At 39.9% G+C, this 24,284-nt stretch overlaps 1 protein-coding gene across 2 annotated transcripts in view; it reads right to left on the bottom strand.

The window, feature by feature from the left end:
• COL10A1 (collagen type X alpha 1 chain) overlaps positions 1-24,284 on the bottom strand; it is a 149,114-nt gene that overhangs the window by 41,128 nt on the left and 83,702 nt on the right. Inside the window, exons 2-3 of one of the 2 annotated variants that reach the window (XM_082251785.1) lie at positions 16,819-16,866; positions 3,858-4,014 (exon numbers count right to left, since the gene is read on the bottom strand). In XM_082251785.1, coding sequence (XP_082107911.1) covers positions 3,858-3,999 — 142 coding nt within the window. In that variant the 5' untranslated portion in view covers positions 4,000-4,014; positions 16,819-16,866. Of the gene's footprint in view, positions 1-3,857; positions 4,015-4,443; positions 4,597-16,818; positions 16,867-24,284 lie in introns of those variants that run through there. The other variant, XM_082251786.1, reaches the window with a different exon arrangement.

Consider the following 24,284-nt stretch of genomic DNA (forward strand, 5'->3'; position numbering starts at 1 on the left):
ACAGTGCTGCAGATTGAAAAGGAGAGGTCTTGTTTAGTAACATTGCGTTACAACATAACTAATGTAGCCATTGTATATGCTATAGTATCGTTTTTAATTTCTATATTTTGTTAAATGAAAGTGGAGCTACCCTTTAAGATTTAAAGTGAGCAACTTTTGGACTGTTGCCTGTTTCCAACTGATGAGATAACTATGTCTTGGAAATCCACTTTGGATTTCTACACAGATGGATTATTACTGAAGACTCCCTTTTAGCATTTTTCATGCAGAATGACAACAGCATGTTTTCCCTTTACGCCCCAGGTGGCCTTTTCAGTTTAACCATATTTTATAGGCTCTAGTTAAATGCAAATTACAGACCTAAAAATGAATTAACAACCACCTAAGCATATATTTTCTGAATACAAAGGTCATATATAATTAGAAAATAATACATTTGCTCTTTGCATATAAAACTCTATTCCTTTCCTGCTAGTGTTAAAAGGCAATTTCATTTTCAATAAATATTACCGTAAAGCAATACTTTTTCTTTCTTAAACATACAAATAAATTGTAACCTAAAAATGAATATTACATATATCATTACTTATACAGAAATAATACATTTCACTTTTGCAAGTGTAACTTAAAGAAGAACTAATGGCAACACTTTTTTTTTTTAATTGTGGATCGAGTAAAGGAGAGATATATCCCAAGTCAGGTTTTTTTTTTTTTTTTTTGCCATCTGTTATCCAGTGGGGAGATTTCCCTTCACTTCCTGTCCCAGAGCCAGAAATCTGTCCAAACTGAGAGACTCCATTATTGTCACCAGGGTCACCAGAATCAGTGCCCCCATTGGAAATTGTCCCCTCTTTTACTGTTCTGGGGACAACCCAAAATTTGGGATTTTGTTTACTTTTACTTTTGATGATAATGGTAAATGTAATGAACAGAAACGCTGAATCTCCCTAACAGGAACCCAGACAGCAATACAAATCTGACAGATGTTCTAATCCCTCTATCCAAAACGAAAAAAAAAAAAAAAAAAGTTTCACCTTTAGTTATACTATATGTTTAAAAGTATATATTAGTATCAATAAGTAAATATAATAATTTTCTTTTACATAATTTATGGTGAATGCATTTTATGTCTATGTTTCTGCTTAAGAGTTGCAGTTTTTTAATCCAAATATCTATGCATGTTCTGCATGTATGTATGTTTGTTTTATATTTAAAAAATATTGCATAATTTTCAACCTATCTACCCTGCAAGAAGTGGTTCTTTGTTTTTTTTACTTTTTTTTTTTTAACTTTGTATGGGGTGTCTATGTTCTTATCATAATCTTGATATCACCAAGCAGTGTAAAGACCACAGTTTTTCTCCCATCCTTGGGTTGCTACTTGTACTTAGTATGACACAGCATGCCTGGACATCATACACGCATTAGCTTTTTTTCAGCACTTTCCAGTGGACTTTTAAACACTGCAGTGTATCAAGCAGGAACCAAGACTGCAGACAGGGTCTGCAGTCTCTGAACTACACTATATATGTACATAGTCCTAATTTTACTGTATCTAATATTTATTTTATTTATTCCAGGTACTTTTATAGCGCTGTCAATTTACACAGTGCTTTACATATACATTGTACATACATATCAGTCCCTACCCTCAAGGAGCTTACAATCTAAGGTCCCTAACTCACATTCATACATACACATATTAGGGCCACTTTGTACAGGAATCAATTAACCTACCAGCATTTATGATAGAGAGGGAGCTAAGGTGACAATAGACAGTGCAACCCAAGCTGCTCATTGACTCACTCATCGTTTATGCTGATATGTTCACTCAAAGAAACAAATGCTACAGTACCTGAATGCTCCTGATAAGTTACTAGTGAAGTAACCTTACCAGTAGGCTTATACCAGCAGAAGTGTCACAGCACTAGTGGACTCACATTAACAGATGGTAATTGATAGAGGAGGGCCAGAGTGGTCTTGGTACTAAAGATGGCAGAGTAGGTCCACATCAACACAGTAGTTATGTTTCAGAGGCAACATCTTTCTAAAGCGTTCATTTACTTAGAGTAGAGGTATTGACTGTGTATGCATTAACTTTAGTGCATTTATATAGCACCAGCATATTCCACAGTGCTTTGTAAAGTAGATTATGGATTCCCCGCACTATCTGTCATAATATCCCTGTACAGATATACACACAATGACCAGTATGGTTGGCAACTAGTTACCAGACTTGTATTTTTTTCATTTATAGAAGGAAACAGGAGCAACTGGAGGAAAGCCACAATAATGCAAAGTGTTAAGCTCAAGAATTAAGTGTATTTACCATAGACACAATAAAAAACACTTAATCACCTTGCTGGTTTAAATAGTGTCTTGTTTATGCTTTACAGATGTAAAGTCATTAATATTTTTTTTATTATTACATGTATGCATTGAATTGTTATTAGCACTTTTAGTTGATATATTGTGTGCAATGTAGGCTGAAAAAAAAACTTTTTAAAAATGGTTGTATTAGTTTTACCAGTTAAATAAAAATACTTTTTTTGCATTGTCAGCAATTTACATACACTTCAGCATGTTAAAACATAAACAAATCTTTTATTTTACTTAACTATAATCATATATAAAATGCAATTTGCTCACTTGGATACATTTTTTATATTTATAAATAAATTAGGTTACAGATATTCTGTAAAAGTAAATTAGAGTTTTTGTTACTTATTCAAGAATTAATGGAGTTTTGTGTTAATTTTATAGACTGTTATAAAAGACACACCCCACATTGTACATTATATTGTCTTTTTCTAAAAAAAAAAATATGTTTGTTTCAAAATTTGTTACATTTTAAGGTGGTCAAGGAACATGTCCTAATCTAGCAACAGATTACAATCTTGTTCTCCTATTTTCAAGCTCTGATTACATGACCATTAAGGAGAACATATATCATTGTAAAATATCTACTTACACACTCTACAGTCCAATAATTTTAATAATACAACTTTTTTTTTTTTTTTACATACAGTACAATTGTAGGTATGTTTTGTATCCATAGTATTTATAATTTGTTTTTGCTCCACAAAGTAGATGTGCAAATCCAAGAGCCAAAAGTTTTACTGTCATCTTTGTAAGGCTCTGTTCGCACCTATGTGTTTTTTAATGCTTTTTGCAGAAATGCACTACAGCCCTCTTAACATGGTTTCCTATGGGACACGTTTACATCCAATGCTTTTTTTCAGCTTCAGTGTTTTTGGAAAGGATCAGGGACTTTTTTAGGCAAAATGGTGCATTTTTGGTTCAACAGACTTCAATGGAGAAGCTGCAGATAAGCATGTAGTGCGATTTGCATCTTTTAATCTACCCAACAACAAATTGGCCAAAAAAAGCATAAAAAATGCATAACGTAAAAATACATAAAAAAACACCAGAAACATGCGTGAATAACGCACCACAAAAAACACTGCAGAAATTAATCAAAAGCAAACATCATAGGTGTGACCTGAGCCTTATTTGAAATTACTAAGACATTTTTTACCAGGGCTAGCAAAGATTTAGTTGATTAAACTGTACAATGATTGAATAATTTCTTATGTTTATCTTATGAGTTAACTAATGTAATATATAGATGGATTGTTAAAAAATTTTACCTAATAACAAAAAAAATAGTTTATGTTTACCTAGAGGTGTCAATAAAAAGAACATAAACAGCTTTGGAATACTTTTGCATGTTAAAAAATATAGCTGCAATTTTAACAACAGTAAAGGCTGAGTCTGTTATAACGTAGTAAGTTAGTGACAGAGTATAAAAATAGGCGGGTGCTGTCTATCGATATAGCAGCATTTTAAACCTCTTACCTTGACTTTTTGTATTGAATGGCAGGAATGGTGGTGGTCCCTTCACACTGGACTGCTTTGGATGCCTCTCAGGGAAATAGCCAGACATGAAGACAAAATTTGGAGAGACCAGGAACAAGAAGATGCTGGTGTGTAAATGCATGTTGCCAGGACTTTTCTGCATTGAAAAATAATCTCACTTACATTCCATTCCACAATAAATTATGATTTGGCGTTTTACTTCCTAAACGGTAAAATATCACTATTTTGCTATCAATATCTTGATATTAAGGTAATGGAAGTTAACAGTTTCAGCATTCAGTAGAGGTCAAATATCCATGTACATATTAGCTACATTCCAGTAGGGCTTTGATATTCTACCTCCTGTGTGGTGTTTTGGAAATGATCAAGTATGTCTGAATCAAGCATATAAAAAAAAATGGGTCTGTTTCTGTTCTGCAATTTCACTGCTGTTCAGACTAATAACTGACAGTTCCCTGAAGTATGTTTTATAAGTTCTGACACAACTAGGAAAAAAAAAAAAAACTAGAGAGAAGAAAAAAAAACAAAAAAAACATGTTAAACGTAGTAAGCAATATAAAATTACCTAGGTTTACAAGTTGCTGTCATCAGCATAGAATGTACTTTGCTGCTGTCTGCTTTTGATTCCTGTTCATCAGATGCACTTTTCTCAATTTCTAAAAGCTGCCACATTTAAATGTTAGAATAGCCTAAATGTTAAGGTAGTTGTTCTAAGAGCTGAAGTCTGATTTTTCCCAAATTTAGTAATAATTCATAGCATCATTTATTTATACCATCCTGCAAACATAGCAATGTGCCTGAGACATTCTCCTCCCTCTAATGGGAAGCACTAATTATACAAAAAGTTACTCAATGCAGGAATGCTTGGCTGGTCGTTTTCTCTACCATTGTTGTGGTATTACTCATGTTTGGTTGGAAAGTTGGTTTATAATTGGTAATCAAGGTGTATTGGCCAGGAATAAAAAGGATAATCTGTAAAATCTGTTCTATCAAAAATGCCAGTAATATTTGCAATACACACATTCATCATAAACTTTAAAATACCGTTTTACTGTAGTCTCTGCTTAATAATACTATAAGGTAGAGCAGGACTGGCAAGTTCTACCCAGGAATATGAACACAAATAAATGATTTGTGCTGCCAGGTTACCTTTCTGTGTTGTATGCTGTTTGTTAATTAGTTATTTGTTCAGCATCCAAAATGCAGGTTTGACTATTTACTCTAATGCATCTCAGGGTGGCCTATTACCAGTCATTTTTAGATTGCCTGCAATGGTGTTGATTTACTAAAGGCATACAGATGGTGCACTTTGCAGGTTCAGTTGGACTAATTTTCCCCAGAGTATTTAGGAAAAGGGGGGCTTTTAGCCCCCCCCCTCTTTTCCTATGGGATGGCGGAAGGGATTAATTAAACCTTACTCATTTATCATTTTTATTAATAAAAGGTAGGGGTTTGAATATATGTATTCTGAGGCAAAAGGTTAATTTGACCTTTTGACTCCTAGGACTAGCCAGCACCTCTTCCCGCTAGGTAGTTTTAGCCAGGTATCTAGGTAGTTTAGGCTTATCCCTATTTTTAGATATTCAAATCTGTAAAGAATGCGCACGCAACCTCAGGCAATAAAGCTTTAATAAAGGACAATAACACAGTACATTGGAATTGCACTCACACTTTTTCTTTAAGGCAATCGCTTTACAGCATTCCAACAGGAGCTGCTCGCTCCTCCCGTCCCTCCAGATGGTGACTCTGCGGTCTCCTCATCCGTGGCTGCCGCCGCTGTATCCCCGCTCTCCTTCACTTCCTGTGTTGCCTGGTCACCGGATGCCGGTTCTAGTGCGCCTGCGCACTATACCAACGTGATCTACGGCGCCTCAGGAGAGCCTCAGCCAAAACCGGAGCCACAAGTAGTACGGAGCTGCGAGGTGGGGGATTCAAGACACGGGTGCACTGCCTCTGCTGTTGCTACGGACAACGCGTTTCGGAGGCGAAGCCTCCTTCCTCAGGTCCCACCTTGCTTCCTGCTAATGCCCCTCCCTATATATCCGGGATACCATTGGCCCTAATTAGTTGATTGTATATTCTTAAAGGGGCCAGTAACCAATAATCTTTATCCACCTCGGCTGGGACGGGAAAAGCAAGGGGCTATCCACTTTTAAAAAACATATATTAAAAATACAATTTAAGATACAATTTGAAATACAATTTAAAACAGTACAGTACAAGCGCAGATATTAACCAGAGCTGTTATGGATACATATTAGGATATCACATTCCCTACATAGCAATGGTTTTCTCCTGCTAAAAAAAAAAAAAAATTTAAAAAAAATTAAACGTATCTTAGGAGTATATATGTATATAAAACTCTAAACTACATCAGCATTTCCTTATACCAATAATCAACAAATCATTTTAATTCCACATTATCTCTCATCCATCTACCAGAACAATTTCAGAAACCAGGATAATTTCATAAGACATATAATAAATATATAATTAAATAGTTAAAAATACTAGACTCTTTAAAATTCAATAAAATTCAATAGGATAAGATTCAATTCCATATGGCACATATGCAATTATCAAATGGTATGTGAGGATACTACTCTATATAGGCCAACCAAATATACTACACGGCAGTTGTTTATACTTCTCATATATAAGTATATATATACCCACATGAGAAATACATATATATACATTCCTACACATACCTATCGGTGGTGACACCCTAAGTTTTCCCAAATATATATATGCATATATATACACATACTCCCATGCCCGGCTGCTCAGATATTGTTATGTGCGCACGAATGTGCATATGCCTCCATGCACACTTCGCAGACACATGGCCGGGCAGGGACTGTGTTCCCTACCCTAAGTTACCGTGTGTATGTGCATGTGCTTGAACCCACTCAACCATGCCCACACCCCATGGTAATATGTCAAATAATCGTATTGACTTCCAGCTCCTCATTGAGCCCACCCGGCGACATGAACCCAAGCGTAAAGATCCAGAATGTTTCTTGCCTGCACAGGATCGAAAACCTTTCACCCTCTGGGAGAGTCATAGATATGGCTTCAATCCCAAATAGTTCCAGGCCTGCAGTATCCCCACCATGCGCTTTACAGAAGTGTCTTGGCACGCTGTGCTTGTCTTTTTTCTGCTCAATAAACCGGCGATGTTCGCCAAACCTGGTGCGCATTGCTCTAACTGTCCTGCCAACATAAATTAAGCCACATGGGCACCTCAAGCCATAGACCACAAACTGTGTACCACAGCTAATAAATTGTTTGATATTATAGGAGTGCCCTGCAACTGATGTAAAGCTACTTTTGCCATGTTGCATAAATGCACAAGCCTTGCATCTGCTCTGCTTGCACTTATACGAGCCTACCATATTAAAGAGAACTGGGATATTGGATGCTCTGTTATGGCATTTCATACTTTTTATTTTGCTTGGAGCAACCAAACTCTTAACATTGCTAGCCCGCCTAAACACCACTTTGGGTTTTTTAGGGAGCACTCTACCTAGGGCTGCATCCTGCTGCAGAATAGGCCAATGTTTCTGCAGAACTCTCTTAATGGCCCAATGTTGGTCATTGAATTTTGTAATAAACATAACTTCTCGGGAAGCACCGTTCTCCACAGCTGCCTTGCTAGTACAGCCTTCTATATAGCGATCTCTGGCTTTATGTATATGCTGCACAGCATATCCTTTCTCCATAAATTCTTTCTCTAAGACTTTAGCTTGCAACAGATATTGCTCAGTATCTGTGCAATTTCTACGCAGCCTACAAAATTGACTGTAGGGTATGTTTTCTTTCCATTTGGGCAAATGGCAGCTCTTCCAGTGTAAATAAGAGTTACCTGCTGTTTCCTTAAAGTGCGTTTTGGAGGTGATAGCCCCTTCTTCATTCCAGGTCAATTCTAGATCCAAAAATACAAGGGACTTCGCATCTAGTACATGCGTAAACCTAATGCCATATGGGTTGGTGTTACAGTAGTTCACAAATTCTACTGCCCTGTCAGCTGAACCATCCCATATTACTATTACATCATCGATGTAACACCCATAGTACACCAAATGCTGTGCAAACGGGTTCTGCATTCAGATATGGAATTTCTCCCAAAACCCCATGAATAGGTTTGCATAGCATGGTGCAAAATGCGCGCCCATCGCAGTGCCTGAAATCTGTCTATAATGTTTTCCCTGGAACTCGAAATAGTTCCTTTCCAGTGCAAATTGCGTGCAAGCACTGATAAATCCTGACTGGTCCGGATTGAGGTACTCCGCACCCGACAGAAAGTGTTCTACGGCCTTTAGTCCACCCTCATGGGGTATCGAAGTATACAGGGAGCACACATCCAGGGATAACCACAGATAGTTGGGTTCCCACCTATAATTCTATAGTATCTCCAGCACCTGTGTGGAATCCCTAATGTATGCTGGGAGTGATGTAACTATCGGCTGTAGATGGAGATCCACATATTGGGAGAGTCTGCTGGTAATACTCTCCATGGCCGCTACAATTGGCCTACCAGGAGGACAAACTGGATTTTTATGTATCTTTGGGGTATGATAGAAGTACGGGGTTTTAAAATAATTATTTAGAAAAAACAGTTTCTCAGATTTATTGATGATTTTACTGTTAAAGGCCTTATTAATAAGCTCCTGTAGTTCTATCTTATACTGAGGGAGGGGATCCTGGCTCAGAACCTCATAGGTGTTATGGTCCGACAATAGTCTTACCGCTTCCCCAATATAATCCTCCCTATTTTGTACTACTATCCCTCCTCCTTTGTCCGCTACCCTTATAATAATATCGCTATTCTTTTTCATACGATTAAGTGCCACTATTTCTTCTGAGGATAAGTTGTTAGTACTTAGCTTCCCCTTAGGGCGGGCACAGAATTTGTTAAAATCCGCATACACCATGGAATAGAACGTTTTGGTATATTCATTCTTAACATGATGCGGGTAGAAACTGGACTTGGGTCTAAAATGGCTATACTTTATCTCATTGTAATAGGGGTTAGAGATAGCAATATCTGGTGTTATACCCCCTTCAAGCCATAATTCTTCCAATATGTCTAACACTTCTCTATCTAATTCTGATTCTCCTAACTCCCCACCGTCCTCCTCCTCAGCTATCTCCGTGGAGTCTGAGGGGCCTATGGACACCTCTTTAACCTTTGCATTTTGGAGGCTAAAGAATCTCTGTACTGTAAGGTCTCTCATGTACTTATGCAGATCTTTGAACAGATCAAAGAGGTTAGCATTACTACTTGGGGCAAAATTGAGCCCCTTCTGTAGTAAGCTAATTTCTCCTTCTCCAAGTACATGTGTTGACAAATTGAATATTTTTACTGTGGAGATAGGTGATGTAGTTTTGCTCTTTTTATTTCGCTTCCCCTTTCCTCCACTGCTTCCTCTATTTCTCCTATTTTCCTTTTTTCTGCGGGAGGGGGTCGGTCTAAAAAAGTCCCATCACTGATCTGGGGCATATGTCCTACCTGGGCATCTAGCTCCTCTCCTACTATAGTGGTACCTCCAATCTGTGACAGGTCCCTATGTCCTGTAGTGGGTTCCTCTAATGCCTCATACCTATTGGATAGTGGGATTCCTTGGTAGGGTACAACTGACCCACCCTGGGCTCCCCTATCCATAGAGTATGGACCCTCTCCAGGCCCCTGCTGGGGCCTATCACCCTTCCCTCCTGACTCCTCCCGATCTCCGGGTCCTGTGATACTCTGGTGGCCTCCTGCACCTGGCCTCCCCATGGCAAGATCTTTCCTACTTGGGGTCCTGACCCTCTGGGGTCCCCCCATATTCCCTATATCTTCCCTCTGACAGGGATGTGTGTTCTTATTATGTTTCTGTGGCCTAACCTTGGGACTGTTAAAATTACTCTGTTCCCTATAGCTTGTTTTCCTACGTGTACCTCCATATTGTGTTTGATGGTTGGTGTTACCATCTATCTTATTGTCATATTTATGGTGAGTACGATGATATATTGGACCCTTCTTACTATGGGAGCCACCATTGGTATACCCCCTACCATTAGGTGGCGGTGCTGCATTATTGCTATTCTGATGGGTTCGGGACACTCCTTTTCCTCTGTTCTTTTTCTGGGGGTTATGTACACTTGTTCTATTGTCCACAGAGGTAGGTGTATTTCGGGCCATATCATGCCGTTGCGATCTATTATGATCACTTTCATTATGTTCCTCCCTTTTCGGTCTCTCCTTTTTCCAACTGAAAATCATACCCTGTTCATAATCTGCAATATCTCTGGAGAATTTTTTTCGTTTCCCTTCTATTAACTTATCCTCAAATTCTACTCTCTTGCGATTTAACAATTCCCTGAATCTTACAAAACTATTCACATCCTTATAGTCATCTAATTTCGTAGTTAGTTCTGCCAATTTAGCTGCATTGCTATTGAGCATTCTTTGCCTCTGCATCACTAGGATCTCCATCCACTGAGCTGTACACAACGATGATACTTTATCCCATGTCTTTTGTAGGTCTGGGTCTAGAAAATTACATCTTTTTTTATTTCGTAAACCCCTAGGGGCTAATCCTTCACCTAAATATTGTTTCAGGAACGTAATGTCCCACCATTGTGTGACATTATAATTATGTGCTTCCTCTGTTTTTTTGCAACATACCCAGAACTCCTTCTCTCTCTCTTCTATATACTGGAGCCTGTTATTCAACATATTACCACTAGGTGGTGCTGAAAGCTTCTCTCCTTCTCTGCTATTTTCTGCCACTGTATTAATTTTAGCCTTAGAGAATAGTTCCTTAAACAGATTCGCTGATTTATTCTGTCTGGCAGCAACCTCCTCATCTGTATATGCTGCTGCTTCAGCCATAATAATATATATATTGTGGACAACCACTAAAAATAGACGACGGAACTGTAAAAGAGGGGAGAGAGACAATGGCTACAACCGGAAGTAATGGATGAAGGTAAGGCAGGAAAGGGAGGGGGAGGGGGGGAAGGAATGGACGGGAGGGGAAGAGAAAGCAGGGGGGGGGGAAGAGAAAGCAGGGGGGGAGGGGAGCTGCTGTTGATTATTGGTATAAGGAAATGCTGATGTAGTTTAGAGTTTTGTATACATATATACTCCTAAGATACGTTTAATTTTTTTTTTTTTTTTAGCAGGAGAAAACCATTGCTATGTAGGGAATGTGATATCCTAATATGTATCCATAACAGCTCTGGTTAATATCTGCGCTTGTACTGTACTGTTTTAAATTGTATTTCAAATTGTATCTTAAATTGTATTTTTAATATATGTTTTTTAAAAGTGGATAGCCCCTTGCTTTTCCCGTCCCAGACGAGGTGGATAAAGATTATTGGTTACTGGCCCCTTTAAGAATATACAATCAACTAATTAGGGCCGATGGTATCCCGGGTATATAGGGAGGGGCATTAGCAGGAAGCAAGGTGGGACCTGAGGAAGGAGGCTTCGCCTCCGAAACGCGTTGTCCGTAGCAACAGCAGAGGCAGTGCACCCGTGTCTTGAATCCCCCACCTCGCAGCTCCGTACTACTTGTGGCTCTGGTTTTGGATGAGGCTCTCCTGAGGCGCCGTAGATCACGTTGGTATAGTGCGCAGGCGCACTAGAACCGGCATCCGCTGACCAGGCAACACAGGAAGTGAAGGAGAGCGGGGATACAGCGGCGGCAGAAAAAGTGTGAGTGCAATTCCAATGTACTGTGTTATTGTCCTTTATTAAAGCTTTATCGCCCGAGGTTGCGTGCGCTTTTCTTTACAGATTTGAATTGTTTTGATCGGCCCCCCCCCCCCAGTGGAGTGAGAGAGGAGCAGCAGCAACCATGACATTTCAGCTAAAAAACATACAAACAAAGGAGGTGAACACATGGACAGCTCCATGGGCTGGTGAAGTACTCCTCTTTGTACTTGTTGTATATCAGCATGTGCAGGATCTGTCCTTTTTGATTGCTATTTTTAGATATGAATGGGTGTCCTTCCCGTTCTTTTTTCCTGCTCGAAAAGCTCAAGCTTTTTGAAAAATTTCTGATCCCAGTTTTCCCCTAACTCCCTCCCTCCCCTTGTTTGTCGCTGCCAAATTGGTAAGATTTGTGGTAAGATCACCTCTGTATTGTTGAGGCAGACGATGTATTTTATGTAATATTTCGATGGATAACATTTTTAAGTATGATATGTGGTTTTTACAACCCAAGTTGTGATGACTGGGTTGTTTGAGATGTTAATTACTTTTATATGTTTATTTATTATTGTTAAACCAGTAATAAACGGCCGCGGCCTTATTTTTCCCAATTGTCTGATGTGCCTTTGTTTATTTATTTATAGTTATATTACAATTTCAAAAATAGCCTGATAGTGAGGCTACCTATAGCACTTGCTAGTATATACACACCACTAGCAAGCGCTATAGGTAGCCTCACTATCAGGCTATTTTTGTCAAATACCCACTCACTTTTCTATAGCTGCTGCTAAATACATTTATTTATATTTATATATATATATATATATATATATATATATATATATATAAAATTCATACACCATTAGGCACGGGGAATATACTCTAGTATATTTTTTTCACAATATTACAATTTCAGCGTTATTTTAAAGCAAAATATTCCTTCCTGCCACTCCATAATGAATGTGTAAAACTCAGCTGATTACCATCATCCAATCATGTGCAAGCAAATGCATTTTTTTTGGGGGTATTCTTTAACCACTTAATGACTGCTTACCGCAGATTTACTGTGGCAGGCAGCCGCTCCTGGGCAAAGCGACGTAGGCACGCTCAAGCCACCGCTTGTCAGTGGAGAAGCAGGTGCATGTGTCAGGCGTCTCCGATTGCTGCCTGACAACGCAGATCTCCCCCGCTGAGAGAGAAGGACAGTCGGCTGTTGTAAACACAGCCGACCGTCCTTCTCCCTGAAATGATCATAGAGATCATGTGATCTTTCTATATAGGATCACATGTCTCTATGGTCATTTCAGAAGCCACGCCCCCCACAGTTAGAATCATGCCCCTAGGCTCACATTTAACCCCTTGATAACCCATAGTGTTAACCCCTTCCCTGCCAGTGTCGTTATTACAGTAACAGTGCACATTTTTAGCACTGATTACTGTAGTAATGTCACTGGTCCCCCCAAAAGTGTCAAAAATGTCAGTCAGGGGTCTGATCTGTCTGCCACAATGTCGCAGTCCTGCAAAAAATCACAGATTGCCGCCATTACAAGTAAAAAAAAAACAATACAATTGACATTAATCATTCCCGTAGTTAGTAGACGCGATAACTTTTGCACAAACCAATCAAAATACACTTATTGCGATTTTTTATTTACCAAAAATATGTAGCAGAAAACAAATTGGCCTAAAATGATAAAAAAATTTAGATTTCTAAATTTTTCTTTGAGAATGTCATATAGCAGAATGTGAAAAATATTGTTTTTTTTTTTTTTTTTTCAAAATTGACTCTTTTTTTTTGTTTATAGCGCAAAAACTAAAAATCGCACAGGTGATCAAATACCACCAAAAGAAAGCTCTATTTGTGGCAAAAAAAGGACATAAATTTTGTTTGGGTACAGCGTCGCACGTCCGCACAATTGTCTGTTAAAGTAACGCAGTGCCGAATCGCAAAATAGGGCCTTGTCATTAAGGGGGCAAATCCTTCCGGTCTTAAAGTGGTTAAAAAGTGAAGCTTCACCACTTCCACTAAGCTCTGGGGAAAATGAGTGCAATTGCACTTGCAAAGTGCACAGTCCATTTGCCTTTAGTAAATCAACCCCATTGTTTTACTGAATGTCTACAATAATGTTTATGCACAGGTACATATATTGTGCTGTCTATGCATGCACATCCTACTATATCTGAGCAGTATATTATACATATATTATAGTATATATACTAAATATTAAATTATATAAATATTAAAATAAAAGTAACAAGCCTAAGACGGTGAGGTTTTGTTTAAATCAAAGTAAGGGAATGTACATTAAAAGTTAAAGTGTCACTAAACCCACATCATAAAAACTATCAATAAATGGTGTATTACATGTTGTTCATACTGACTTTGGTGTTGATTTACTAAAACTGGAGCGTGCAAAATCTGGTGCAGCTGTGTACAGTAACCAATCAGCTTCCAGGTTTCATTGTCAAAGCTTAATTGAACAGGTTGAAGTTAGGAGCTAATTGGCTACCATGTACAGCTGCACCAGGTTTTGCACTCTCTCGTTTTAGTAAATCCACCCTTCAGTCTCTATAAGATTGGTTTTCTGTATTCTGCAAAAAAAACCTGGTTGATCCTGCTGCTCTCTATCGCCACCTTCTGTTTATCTTCCCAATTCAGCTAGGAATTTGCAGTTGTGGTGGCAACTCTGTACATGCTCAGTTTTTTGTGAGATTCTATGCTGAGCATTTCCTCCCTATCACATCTGAGCAGCCCATGTGACTATAGAGCAGTGTTTCTTAACCTTTTTTCAGTCAAGGTACCCTTTAAAATTATGGAAAATTTTGAGGTACCCTCCACAATTATGGATGGTCTTGAGGCACCCCACTCTAAAATGTAAAAACAATTTTGATATTTTTACATAATGCAGAAACATCAATACACATAAAGATGATTTATTCTTACAAAGCAAATACACTTTTGCAATCTGGTACTGACTAGTATTCCAATGTTTCTTTGTGCCCTCGGTTTTCTCCATCACTTAGCTAATGAGACCCCAAAGCTGATGGAGAGAGGCAAGGGAGGGTCAAACAAGGATGATATGTAGGCAACTGACATCCTCTTTATCAAATGTTGATGTCATTGGTTGTCAGGAGGTTGGTAGCTAGAAGGTTTTAATGTGGCTTTGTGTAATAAAAGGCAGGTTTCTAATACCCACCGCTTGTATATATTTTAAGGCAATTTTTAAGCATTTTTCTAAGGCACCCCTGAAGAAACCTCTAGGCACCCTGGTTAAAAAAGGCTGCTGTAGAGTCACACATGTGGGGGTATACACAGTGATAAATGACAACCCACTCCCTCGACCCTCCTTCATGCCCACTAACCAGCTAAACTTAATGGGGGTGGGATATTACATAGAGATTAATGAAGGCTTCACCTCCCTGTTATTTATAAGACACAGGCTGGAGGGGCATGACACAGCCTTTGAATAACAGAAATTCGCCCACACCATGATTAGCAAAAAATAAGAAATATTTTATTTCAACTATATATTTGTATGACAATTGAAAACAGTTTATTTATATTAAATATTTATTTTTACTCTATATTCTAAAGGCATATTTTTTTTACATGTGACCAGCAGCAGAGAACTAGAAGCTCCTCCTGCTTATGTTTCCCTACAGATAGGCCGAGAAAGATCTGGACCACGTGACAGCTATATATTGATTAGGAAAAGGGTACTTCGATTTTTTCATTTTATTTCATAGCGCCATTATCCATATACAGAAATAGAAGGGACAATGTAAATAAAGTGATTGTAAAGACTCCTTTTTTCCTATAAAAATAACAAACATGTTATACTTATCGACTCTGTGCATTTGGTTTTGCACAGGGCAGCCTGAATCCTCCTCTTCTCAGGTCCTCCTTCTACTCTCCTGGCCCCTCCCTCCTGTTCAGTGCCCCCACAGAAAGCAGATTGCAATTAGGGCACCCGAGCTGAGTCACAGCTCCGTGTATCCATTCAGACATGGATCCCTGACCTGGCCCCATCCCCTCTCTCTCCTGATTGGCTAGCTGACTTTGCTTGACAGCAGTGGCAGCCAATGGCGCCACTTTCTTTCACATTCTGAGCATAATGCACTTCTGATCCCTGCATTATGAACGTAACATACTACTTAACCCTTCATTCTGAGAGCAAAGCACTCCTGATCCCTGCATTCTGAGCATAACATACTCCTTAACCCTGCATTCTGAGAGCAAAGCACTCCTGATCCCTGCATTCTGAGTGCAGCGCACTCACGATCTCTGCATTCTGAGCGTAATGCACTGCATTCTCTGCATGACGCACTCCTAAACTCTGCACTCTCTTGTAATACATATTTTATTTTTGTTCCGAGTAAAAATATTTTATCAAAAAAAAAAAGTCAATCTTACTGTCTTTTTTTTTTTGGGGGGGGGGGGGGGAGGGGGGTCACTGTGCCCACTGATCTTTGACTTCATCAGTGTTGTTCAAGTGGAGCTCCATCTCTCAAAGGTTGCCTACTTTAAACATTTTGATAGATGAAAGTTAACAGCAATCAGTAACCAATACCATTTTGTTTTTCGCCCTGGAAACTGGCACAATAATTGTGCTTTTATAAGAAAAGGCAGTTCATTTTAACTAGAGAGTTCCGAGAATGTAACATTTGTGGTCTTTGGTTGGAAATGGCTGAGAAGAACTGTCATAAATAAGTCTCAAGGAAAAGCTCATATCTCTGATAGAATGATTTAGTCCGACATCTATTTATGTGTCTTTAGTTTATTGCCAAAGCTTAGCCTAATACTTTACCATATAACAATTTATATATGTAGCTGATATTTTTTTTACAACAGACTTTGTAAAGTGCCTTTTCATTTCCCCTATAAATAAAAAAAAAAAATCACAGATATTTTGGAAATAAAAGAACTTTAACTTTTAATGTAAACATTAAGCAAGTGCTACTGTACAAAGGATACATCAGTGGGTGGCCTTCTATTATGAGAAAGTGAGCGCTTTCCTGCTCTGTGTCTTGTGTGTGGGCTGTTTTTCCTTTTTCTAATAGAATCTGTGCTCGCAAGGCCACCCACTAAAGCCCTTTGTGTTTCCTTAACTCATATTATGACCTGTATACTGCATAACTGTCTATAGTCTATTGTTATTTCTAAAACAAAAGCCATGTTATTAAGCAGTGTATGGTTGGTGAGGGTGAGTTTACAGATACCTAAGGATTACTTACTTGTACAAATGCTAGAGAAAGTCCTGCTTTTAAATGCTTGCAGTTGATCTGTAAAGAAAAAAGAAGTATATAAAATACATTCTTGGTTTTAATAATAATAACATACAATACTATCAATTGGTTTCGGCCACTATTAGATGAAGAATCAACTAACAGTGAAGTCAGACACAAGTAGAGGTAAAAATATAGATAAATCTGGTTAAGTTCTCACCATAGCACAGATGTTTACCCCGAAGGTAAGCCTGCTTAACCACTTGCCGACCGCCGCCCGACTATAAACGGCAGCGGTTAGCCCCTCCCAGGCAAAGTGACGTACCGGTACGTCACTAGCCTGGGAGCCAATAGGGGGCGAGCGCGTGCCGCCGGAGGCGCGCTCCCGCCCCCGCTCGTTCCCTAAGCAGCCCGCGCATGTGTTACTCGCGATCGTCGGGTGGAGAGGGAGAAAGGCAGGCGGCTAATGTAAACACAGCCGCCTGTCATTCTCCCCTGTGTAAAAGCACAGATCATACGGTCCTGCTATGTAGGACCGTTGATCTCTGCTGTTACACACACAGCCACATCCAATCACAGTTAGAAGCACGCCCCTAGGGACACACTTAACCCCTCCCTCTCCAATAAAGTTAACCCCTTCCCTCCCAGTGTCATTTTATTGAATGAAGAGAAAACTACTTACAAACATATATCAAGTAAAAGCAGTACTCGGCACGGTGGTTTGCTGCTCTCGCAGCGTGCGCTCCACCGGCCGGAAGTGACGTAATGCGTGACGTGGTATGCTCTGAGCTACAGATGATGCCCAAGGAGGAGGGCGAAACGCGTCTAGCGATTGGCTGAGCATACTACAGATGACGCCCAAGAAGGAGGGTGAAACTCATCTAGAGATTGGCTGAGCGTACTACAGATGACGCCCAAGGAGGAGGGCGAAACGCGTCTAGCGATTGGCTGAGCGTACCACGTCACGCATTACGTCACTTCCCGGCCAGTGGAGCGCACGCTGCGAGAGCAGCAAACCACCGTGCCGAGTACTGCTTTTACTTGATATATGTTTGTAAGTAGTTTTCTCTTCATTCAATGAACGGTTTGTCTTAACGTACTTCACCATGGATGGTATCTTGTCTCAATGAGGGCCCTCTGGAAACATCGGCACCCACAATAAGGTTCTCTCCAATTTATGTTATCTAAAAGGCTGCATCCACAAGGATTACTGGACACATTAAGAGATTTAATGATAATCTCCCGCCTGTTTCTCATCTGTTTGTGGTAAGTAGGGAACCACAAGGGGGAGCACCAGCACTTTATTCAAGGAAGTGGAGCACAGCAGCATCTTTTGTTATTTGCACTCAAGAACACTTTTATATATATATATTTATTTATTGATTATATATTCTTGATTGATTTAATTCACTACAGCACAAGGACTTTTTTTGAACTTTATTCACTCATATTGCTGTGTAGGAAATGTGAACCGCTCGCTTCCAGAACACTTCTCTACTGCTGGATAGCGAGATGGCGTCCTCAAAACCTGGTGTGGCTTACGCATTTCGAGGGAGGACCCTCTTCCCTTAGAGCCGAAATTGCCACTGAGTGCCATTGCCATTGAGTGGCAATTTTGGCACTGAGGAAGAGGGTACTCCCTCGAAACGCGTAAGCCACACCAGCAGTAGAGAAGTGTTCTGGAAGCGAGCAAGCGGTCAATGAGAACTGTCTTAATTAGCACTACTGAAGTCGCTCTGACTTTAGAAAAGGTTCCTGTACTACTTCAAGATGACTTCTATCAGACTTGTGCCTCAAAGTATAAGTCCAGTAACCAGGAGGTCTCCTGGCAAAGTCACGTGACTTTCAGGTTGCAGCAGTGTGAACCAAGCCTAATGCATTCAAGTGGAACTTCACTCTCCCAATCAACCTTGATTATTTTTGTTCATTATTCATGCGGATAGCATTAGTAAAAAGATAGCAAAGAATATCATATTTACTTGATAGTGAAAAAGTTTGGTGCGCTACAAAAAAAGGTATAATGTGCAAATATGAATCAACATAAATATATACAATATATATAAAAATATTCAATGGTGCAAAATTCAATTCCTGTGACATATATAATCAAATGAATTGACCACAATCAAGTGCACAGTGAAATATCCAATTCAAATTTCCAACAGGTGAGTGTCCAAGAAACGTGAAATGGTGACGATGATAATGAAGTGATATTGGCAAGGGATGTGACAATTCCTACCACCTTTCCAGATTTACTTCTTACCAGAATTATATGTATTAAAGGGCATAGAAAACGATCAATCCAAATGAAGCCTCTTATTTCACCACAGGTGAGGGTATAAGTGAAAAACCTTTACCTAATTATATACTACTCAAACCTCTTACCAGATGATGGATATGGAGAGCTTTGGAATATAAATTGTCTGCTTGTCCTGTACTGACAGTGGTGAAGAGGAACTCCTGGCATAAGTGCTCAACTCAGCATCCACGGTGTATCCACATAGGGAACAAGGAAGGAAGCCAAACATAGTGCATTATGCCCCAAAAATATTTTATTGTAGGTAAATACACTTACAGTTAATGGAGTACACAAATGCCTCTGGGTGTCACTGTCCGTGGTTGTCTGCAGTCCAGACCACGGTGTAGTGTATGACGGCGCGGCTCCTCCTTGCTCTGACACGGCGTTTCTCCCTATTGGGCTTCCACGGAAATCCCTCCTATCTCCGTGGAAGCCCATATGATTTAAATATTTCTTTAAATCATATTTACTTGTTTTAAACTTTTTTTTTTACATTTTTTCAGTTACTTCCAGGTTTCTTGCCTAGGCAAATTATGTCATACATCCCTGGAGTCTTCAGGAGGGGAGGAGGGGTTTTCTCAGCTAAGCCCACTCTCCTGCATGCATGCTTGAGCTAAGGGCAGATGGTTTCAAGAAAGTAAATAATACATTATTAATTTGCCCTTACTTAAGATAGCCATGGCAAGATATGCTAGGGGGGTGTTTTTCAAAGGGGTTTTTCAACAAAATAAAGCATGGAGACGTGAATTGATGGGATAATTTGCTTAGAATATTAAAAATGAATTAAGTAGTGTTTGTGGTGCAGTGAAGATCTTCTTTAAAGATCTTCATCCCTGCACAGCTTCTGGGCATGCCCAGAAACTGTTTAGCAGGGAATGACGTGCCTGCCCCAGAACTGACGAGCGGGTCCGGTGCAGGCGCATTGACTCCTGGGAGCGATGACGTTCAGCTCCCAGGAGTCAATGCAAGCAGGAAGAGACTGCGTGGGCCACGGGCGAAGAGGGAGGAAGTAGAAGGAACGTAAGTATATTTTCTTCAAAATCAAGGTAAGTAAAGCAAAAAAGAAATTGTGATTATCCAATTGTTTTTCAGGTTAAAGAAAGCAAGCGGATGGGCCAAAGTCGTTTTTTGAGGGTGGAACTCTGCTTTAAGTCTAGGACCTTGCTCCTTTTCACAGTCCAAAGAAGGAAAGACATGTAAATCATTCCATTTTCATCCCATAGCCAACTGATTATAACATAATCAAACATAATTAACCTCAAATTAAATGATTGTACTTGTTTACTTCTCTTTGCATATAAAATGACACAATAATGTAATTTTATTCAGAGAAAGATATCTTCAAATGTCAAAATACCCTCTGTTGGCAGGGGTCTTGATGGGTGTTTGCTGGAGACCCTATGGAAAAGCACCATTAGTCCAGAGCAATTGATTATCACTTCCTCTCGTCAATACTCTGAGCAAATCAAACAGCAAGTTTCCTGTAAGAGAAGATGCAGTTCATTTACCTATGCTGTGGCTTGTGACTTCTTCCTCCACTTCATTCAAGCAAAGCAGCCACAATCAGCCTCTTCAACATTCAAAATTTCCTGGAGTATCAAATGCCTCTGACCCCTGCCATATAATAGTTAGAGTTTGGCCAAACATCCCGGTTCGGTTTGCGCCAGAGCTCTTGAATATCCCAAAATTTCGGACCCAAACTGTGAACCCTATTAAAGTCTACGAGACCCGAACTTGAAAAATCAAAAGTGCCCATTTTGAAGGTTTATATGCAAGGTATTGTCCTAAAAAAGAGTATAGGGGCCCAGGTACTGCCCTGGGGACATTTATCAATCCATTTTTTGTTTTTTTTTAAAGGAGCAGTGATTTTATTGATGCTTAAAGTCAAACAATAAAAATGTAAAATGAATTTAAACATAGTCCCTGGGGGGTCCCCTTTAGTCTGCCTGTAAAATGGGCGCATCTGTACTGTGTATAGAAGCTGCTGCCGCTAAACTGGCATATATAAAGAAAAAAAGTACATTTAAATAGATTTTCCCTTTATTAATTTAGCAAATAAGGGCTTGGGGAGCCAGTCTGTATGTTGAGGCCACATTTTAGTGCACTCCGAACAAGATTAGGGATTTTTTGGATACATTCTTGTGTCTCTTTGGCAGACTTTGGATGGAAATAACAAAGTGTTGCACCACAGTGAGCAAGCCTTATGTGAAGAAGCCAAATTATAGTACACTCAGGCCCAAGGGGAACATCACTGCCAGTTTATTAGTGTTCTCCCCTCTCTGTAGGCTCATGTTACTCCTTTCCTTAACCTCAGAACCAACACCAGAATCAAGTAATGCCTGTGATTCGTCAGGAATTAATCGGATGACGCTGTGTTCAAATAATTCAGCTGTCTCCTCCATGCATGATGCTGGGGCTAAGGCAGGAGTAGCTGTGGACAAGAAGGCAGAATAAGCTGCCCAGGCAGCTGCAGTGGACTGCGCACTAGTCCCAGCTTGGATGATAGAGGAAGAGGAGGATGAGGATGGTTTAGTAAACCAGTCCACCACCACCTCTGCATGCTGTGACTGGTTAGCATGGGCAACATCACTATACAGAGAAAAACATCCCCTGCCTGAGGAATGACCATGTTCACCTTTGCCTGTGGACACAGACTCTGCTGGCCCCCTCATAGTGGCATGGGAATGTCTGTCTCTACTTTTTGGCCCCCAGACATGATGGGGGGCTTATTACCCAAATTCAATAGACACTGGGAAATGTGCAATTGGATGCACTTTATATGAAAAGTGATGTTTGGTGCACTTTAAATTGAGGACTGCCACTGACAAAAATGTAAAAATGATAAAAATTAAATAAATAAAAAAGTGGGAACAACAGCGTTGCAGTCAGAAAAACTGCGACTAACAATTTTAAAAGAAGTGGGCAGGCAGGGGGCAAAAAAAAAAAAAATGCAGGGGGTTATACAGCACTGTATACAGCAATAAATGTTATGTAATGCTGTGCTAAACACTGCACTACACTAACACCAGGGCCATCTTAAGAGCATTAAAGAGCCCCGGGCAATGCAGTGCACTGAGGCCCCTCCTACACAATCACCCACAAGAATAAAAATGCAAATTATCGATAAGGAGATATTCATTGGTACAGCAGTGCCAGGCTAATGACAGCTTCCAAGTTGGGCGGCTGGGTCCGGTGAACACACACCCGGACGGGAGTCAGACTCGACTGTCCTGTGTGTGCCTGTTCCCATGGAGGCGGAAAGGCATTCCTGCAGTTGTGGTCTCCCCCCCCCCCCCCCCCGAAATTTTGCTTGGCTCAAACTGTTTGCCCAAGTCTAATGACCCCTTATGTCACTACTGGTCTTAGTAGTAATGTAGAGGTACAGGGAAGGCACCAGCAAACAAGGGTAGATATAGGCACCCGACATTCCAGGAACTGTTAAATGCTAAAGAGACTAACAGAGGCTGCAGCACTGAAACAGAGGGAAGGTAGGAAGCATTGGCTGCCAAAGAGATGATCATATAAGCTCTTCCGTTAGAGGGAACTGGCCTTAAGCATTTAATGCTTGCTATTCTGAGTCTTATCTGAGAGAGTGCTTTATATCAGATGGGATCAGAAAAGATCCAGCTGACTCACCCTACCTTAATATTACTTGATTTTAATTTGGAAATGTTTTAATATACCTTTTTCTTTTAATACAAAGATGCTCTTACTCTTCCACTCAATTGCTTGACGCTGTAATAGACAAGTAAGAGCCACACCTCTCATTACAAGCATCCTCATACACAAAGAAAGAGAAGGGGTGTGCCTGATTAGGACCGAAAAAAATCAGCTTTATTGTTCAACACAAGAACAGACAATCCACCTACGATTAAGCCTGAGTAGGGGGTGAAATGTGTTAGTGAGAGGATCCTAGGTGGAGTGTCTATGCTTGTACTGTACAATAATGGTGAATTTACTCTTTAGGAGTGGTGAGCATCTATGAGCTGGAATTGAGGGTTACTGAAGTCTTATGAGTGGCTTCATCTTTTGTGGGTACCATAAGTAAAAATTCACTTTGCAAAGTGTATACACATACTAATTTTTCCAAGTGAACAGTCTATCTCTTTAGCAAATCAACCCCAATGTGTACTTGACAGAATATGCTGTGACTTTATTTGGGCTTTATGTCTGGTTGGAAATACAGAAACATTTTGGACAGATGAATGAACTTTCTCTTTCTACAGCCCAGAGGGAGGATTCAATTCAATTCATAGGATATGTGAAGACATCCAATTAAATAAAATGTATAAGCTTTTTGATGTTTTCAGCAAAACCTGTAAAAGAGATCATTTTACCATGATGTCAGTGTGTGTGTTATGTTTTTAAAACCTTGCTATACGTACAATATAGTTTGAAAATAAATATACAGTTGAACTCCTAATACCATATTTAAAAACTAACAAGTGGCGAGACCATGGTATTTACTGGGTAGACAAACTCATGTCGGGCCCTACTATCAAATCCTGGCAGGAGCTGGTCGAGGTATATAAATTACCCACTACGGTCCACCACACATATATACAGATTGGTCACTTCCTTCGCAAACATCCCCCCCCCGAATGTCCAGGTAACAATTAAAGCCCGGGACTTCCTCACAACCCCGGCTACAAAAACGAAGGGCATATCGTTGTTCTATGATACCCTAGGGGATAAATCTAAATTCTCTAAGACGCCGCCCATGACACGTTGGGAAATAGACATAGGGACAAAATACCCGCAAGCCTCGTGGGTTAAGTCGTTTAAAGCGATAGCAGCGGCAACTCATTGCACTAATCACTGGGATCTTTCCCAAAAGATAGTGGCACGTTGGTACAAGACCCCAGTCATCCTGGCAAAGTTCATTCCGTCCTACTCGCCATTATGCTGGAGGGGTTGTGGCCACCCAGCTAATATTTTCCATATATTTTGGTCATGTGTAGGTATTTCCAGTTTTTGGAAGAAAATATTCCAAATCATGGCTGAAGTGTCTGGGATACTGAAAAAACCCGACCCCGCCTTAGCGATCCTCCACCTAGGGGTGCAGGACTATCCGTGGGAATTCCGAACCATTATGGTCCACCTACTTCTAGCGGCTAAGTTATGCATAGCTAGACACTGGAAGGACAGCTTAGCCCCTAGCCACAATGAAGTATTA

Source organism: Pelophylax lessonae, assembly GCF_965119305.1.
Source record: "Pelophylax lessonae genome assembly, chromosome: 3".
NCBI lineage: Eukaryota > Metazoa > Chordata > Amphibia > Anura > Ranidae > Pelophylax > Pelophylax lessonae.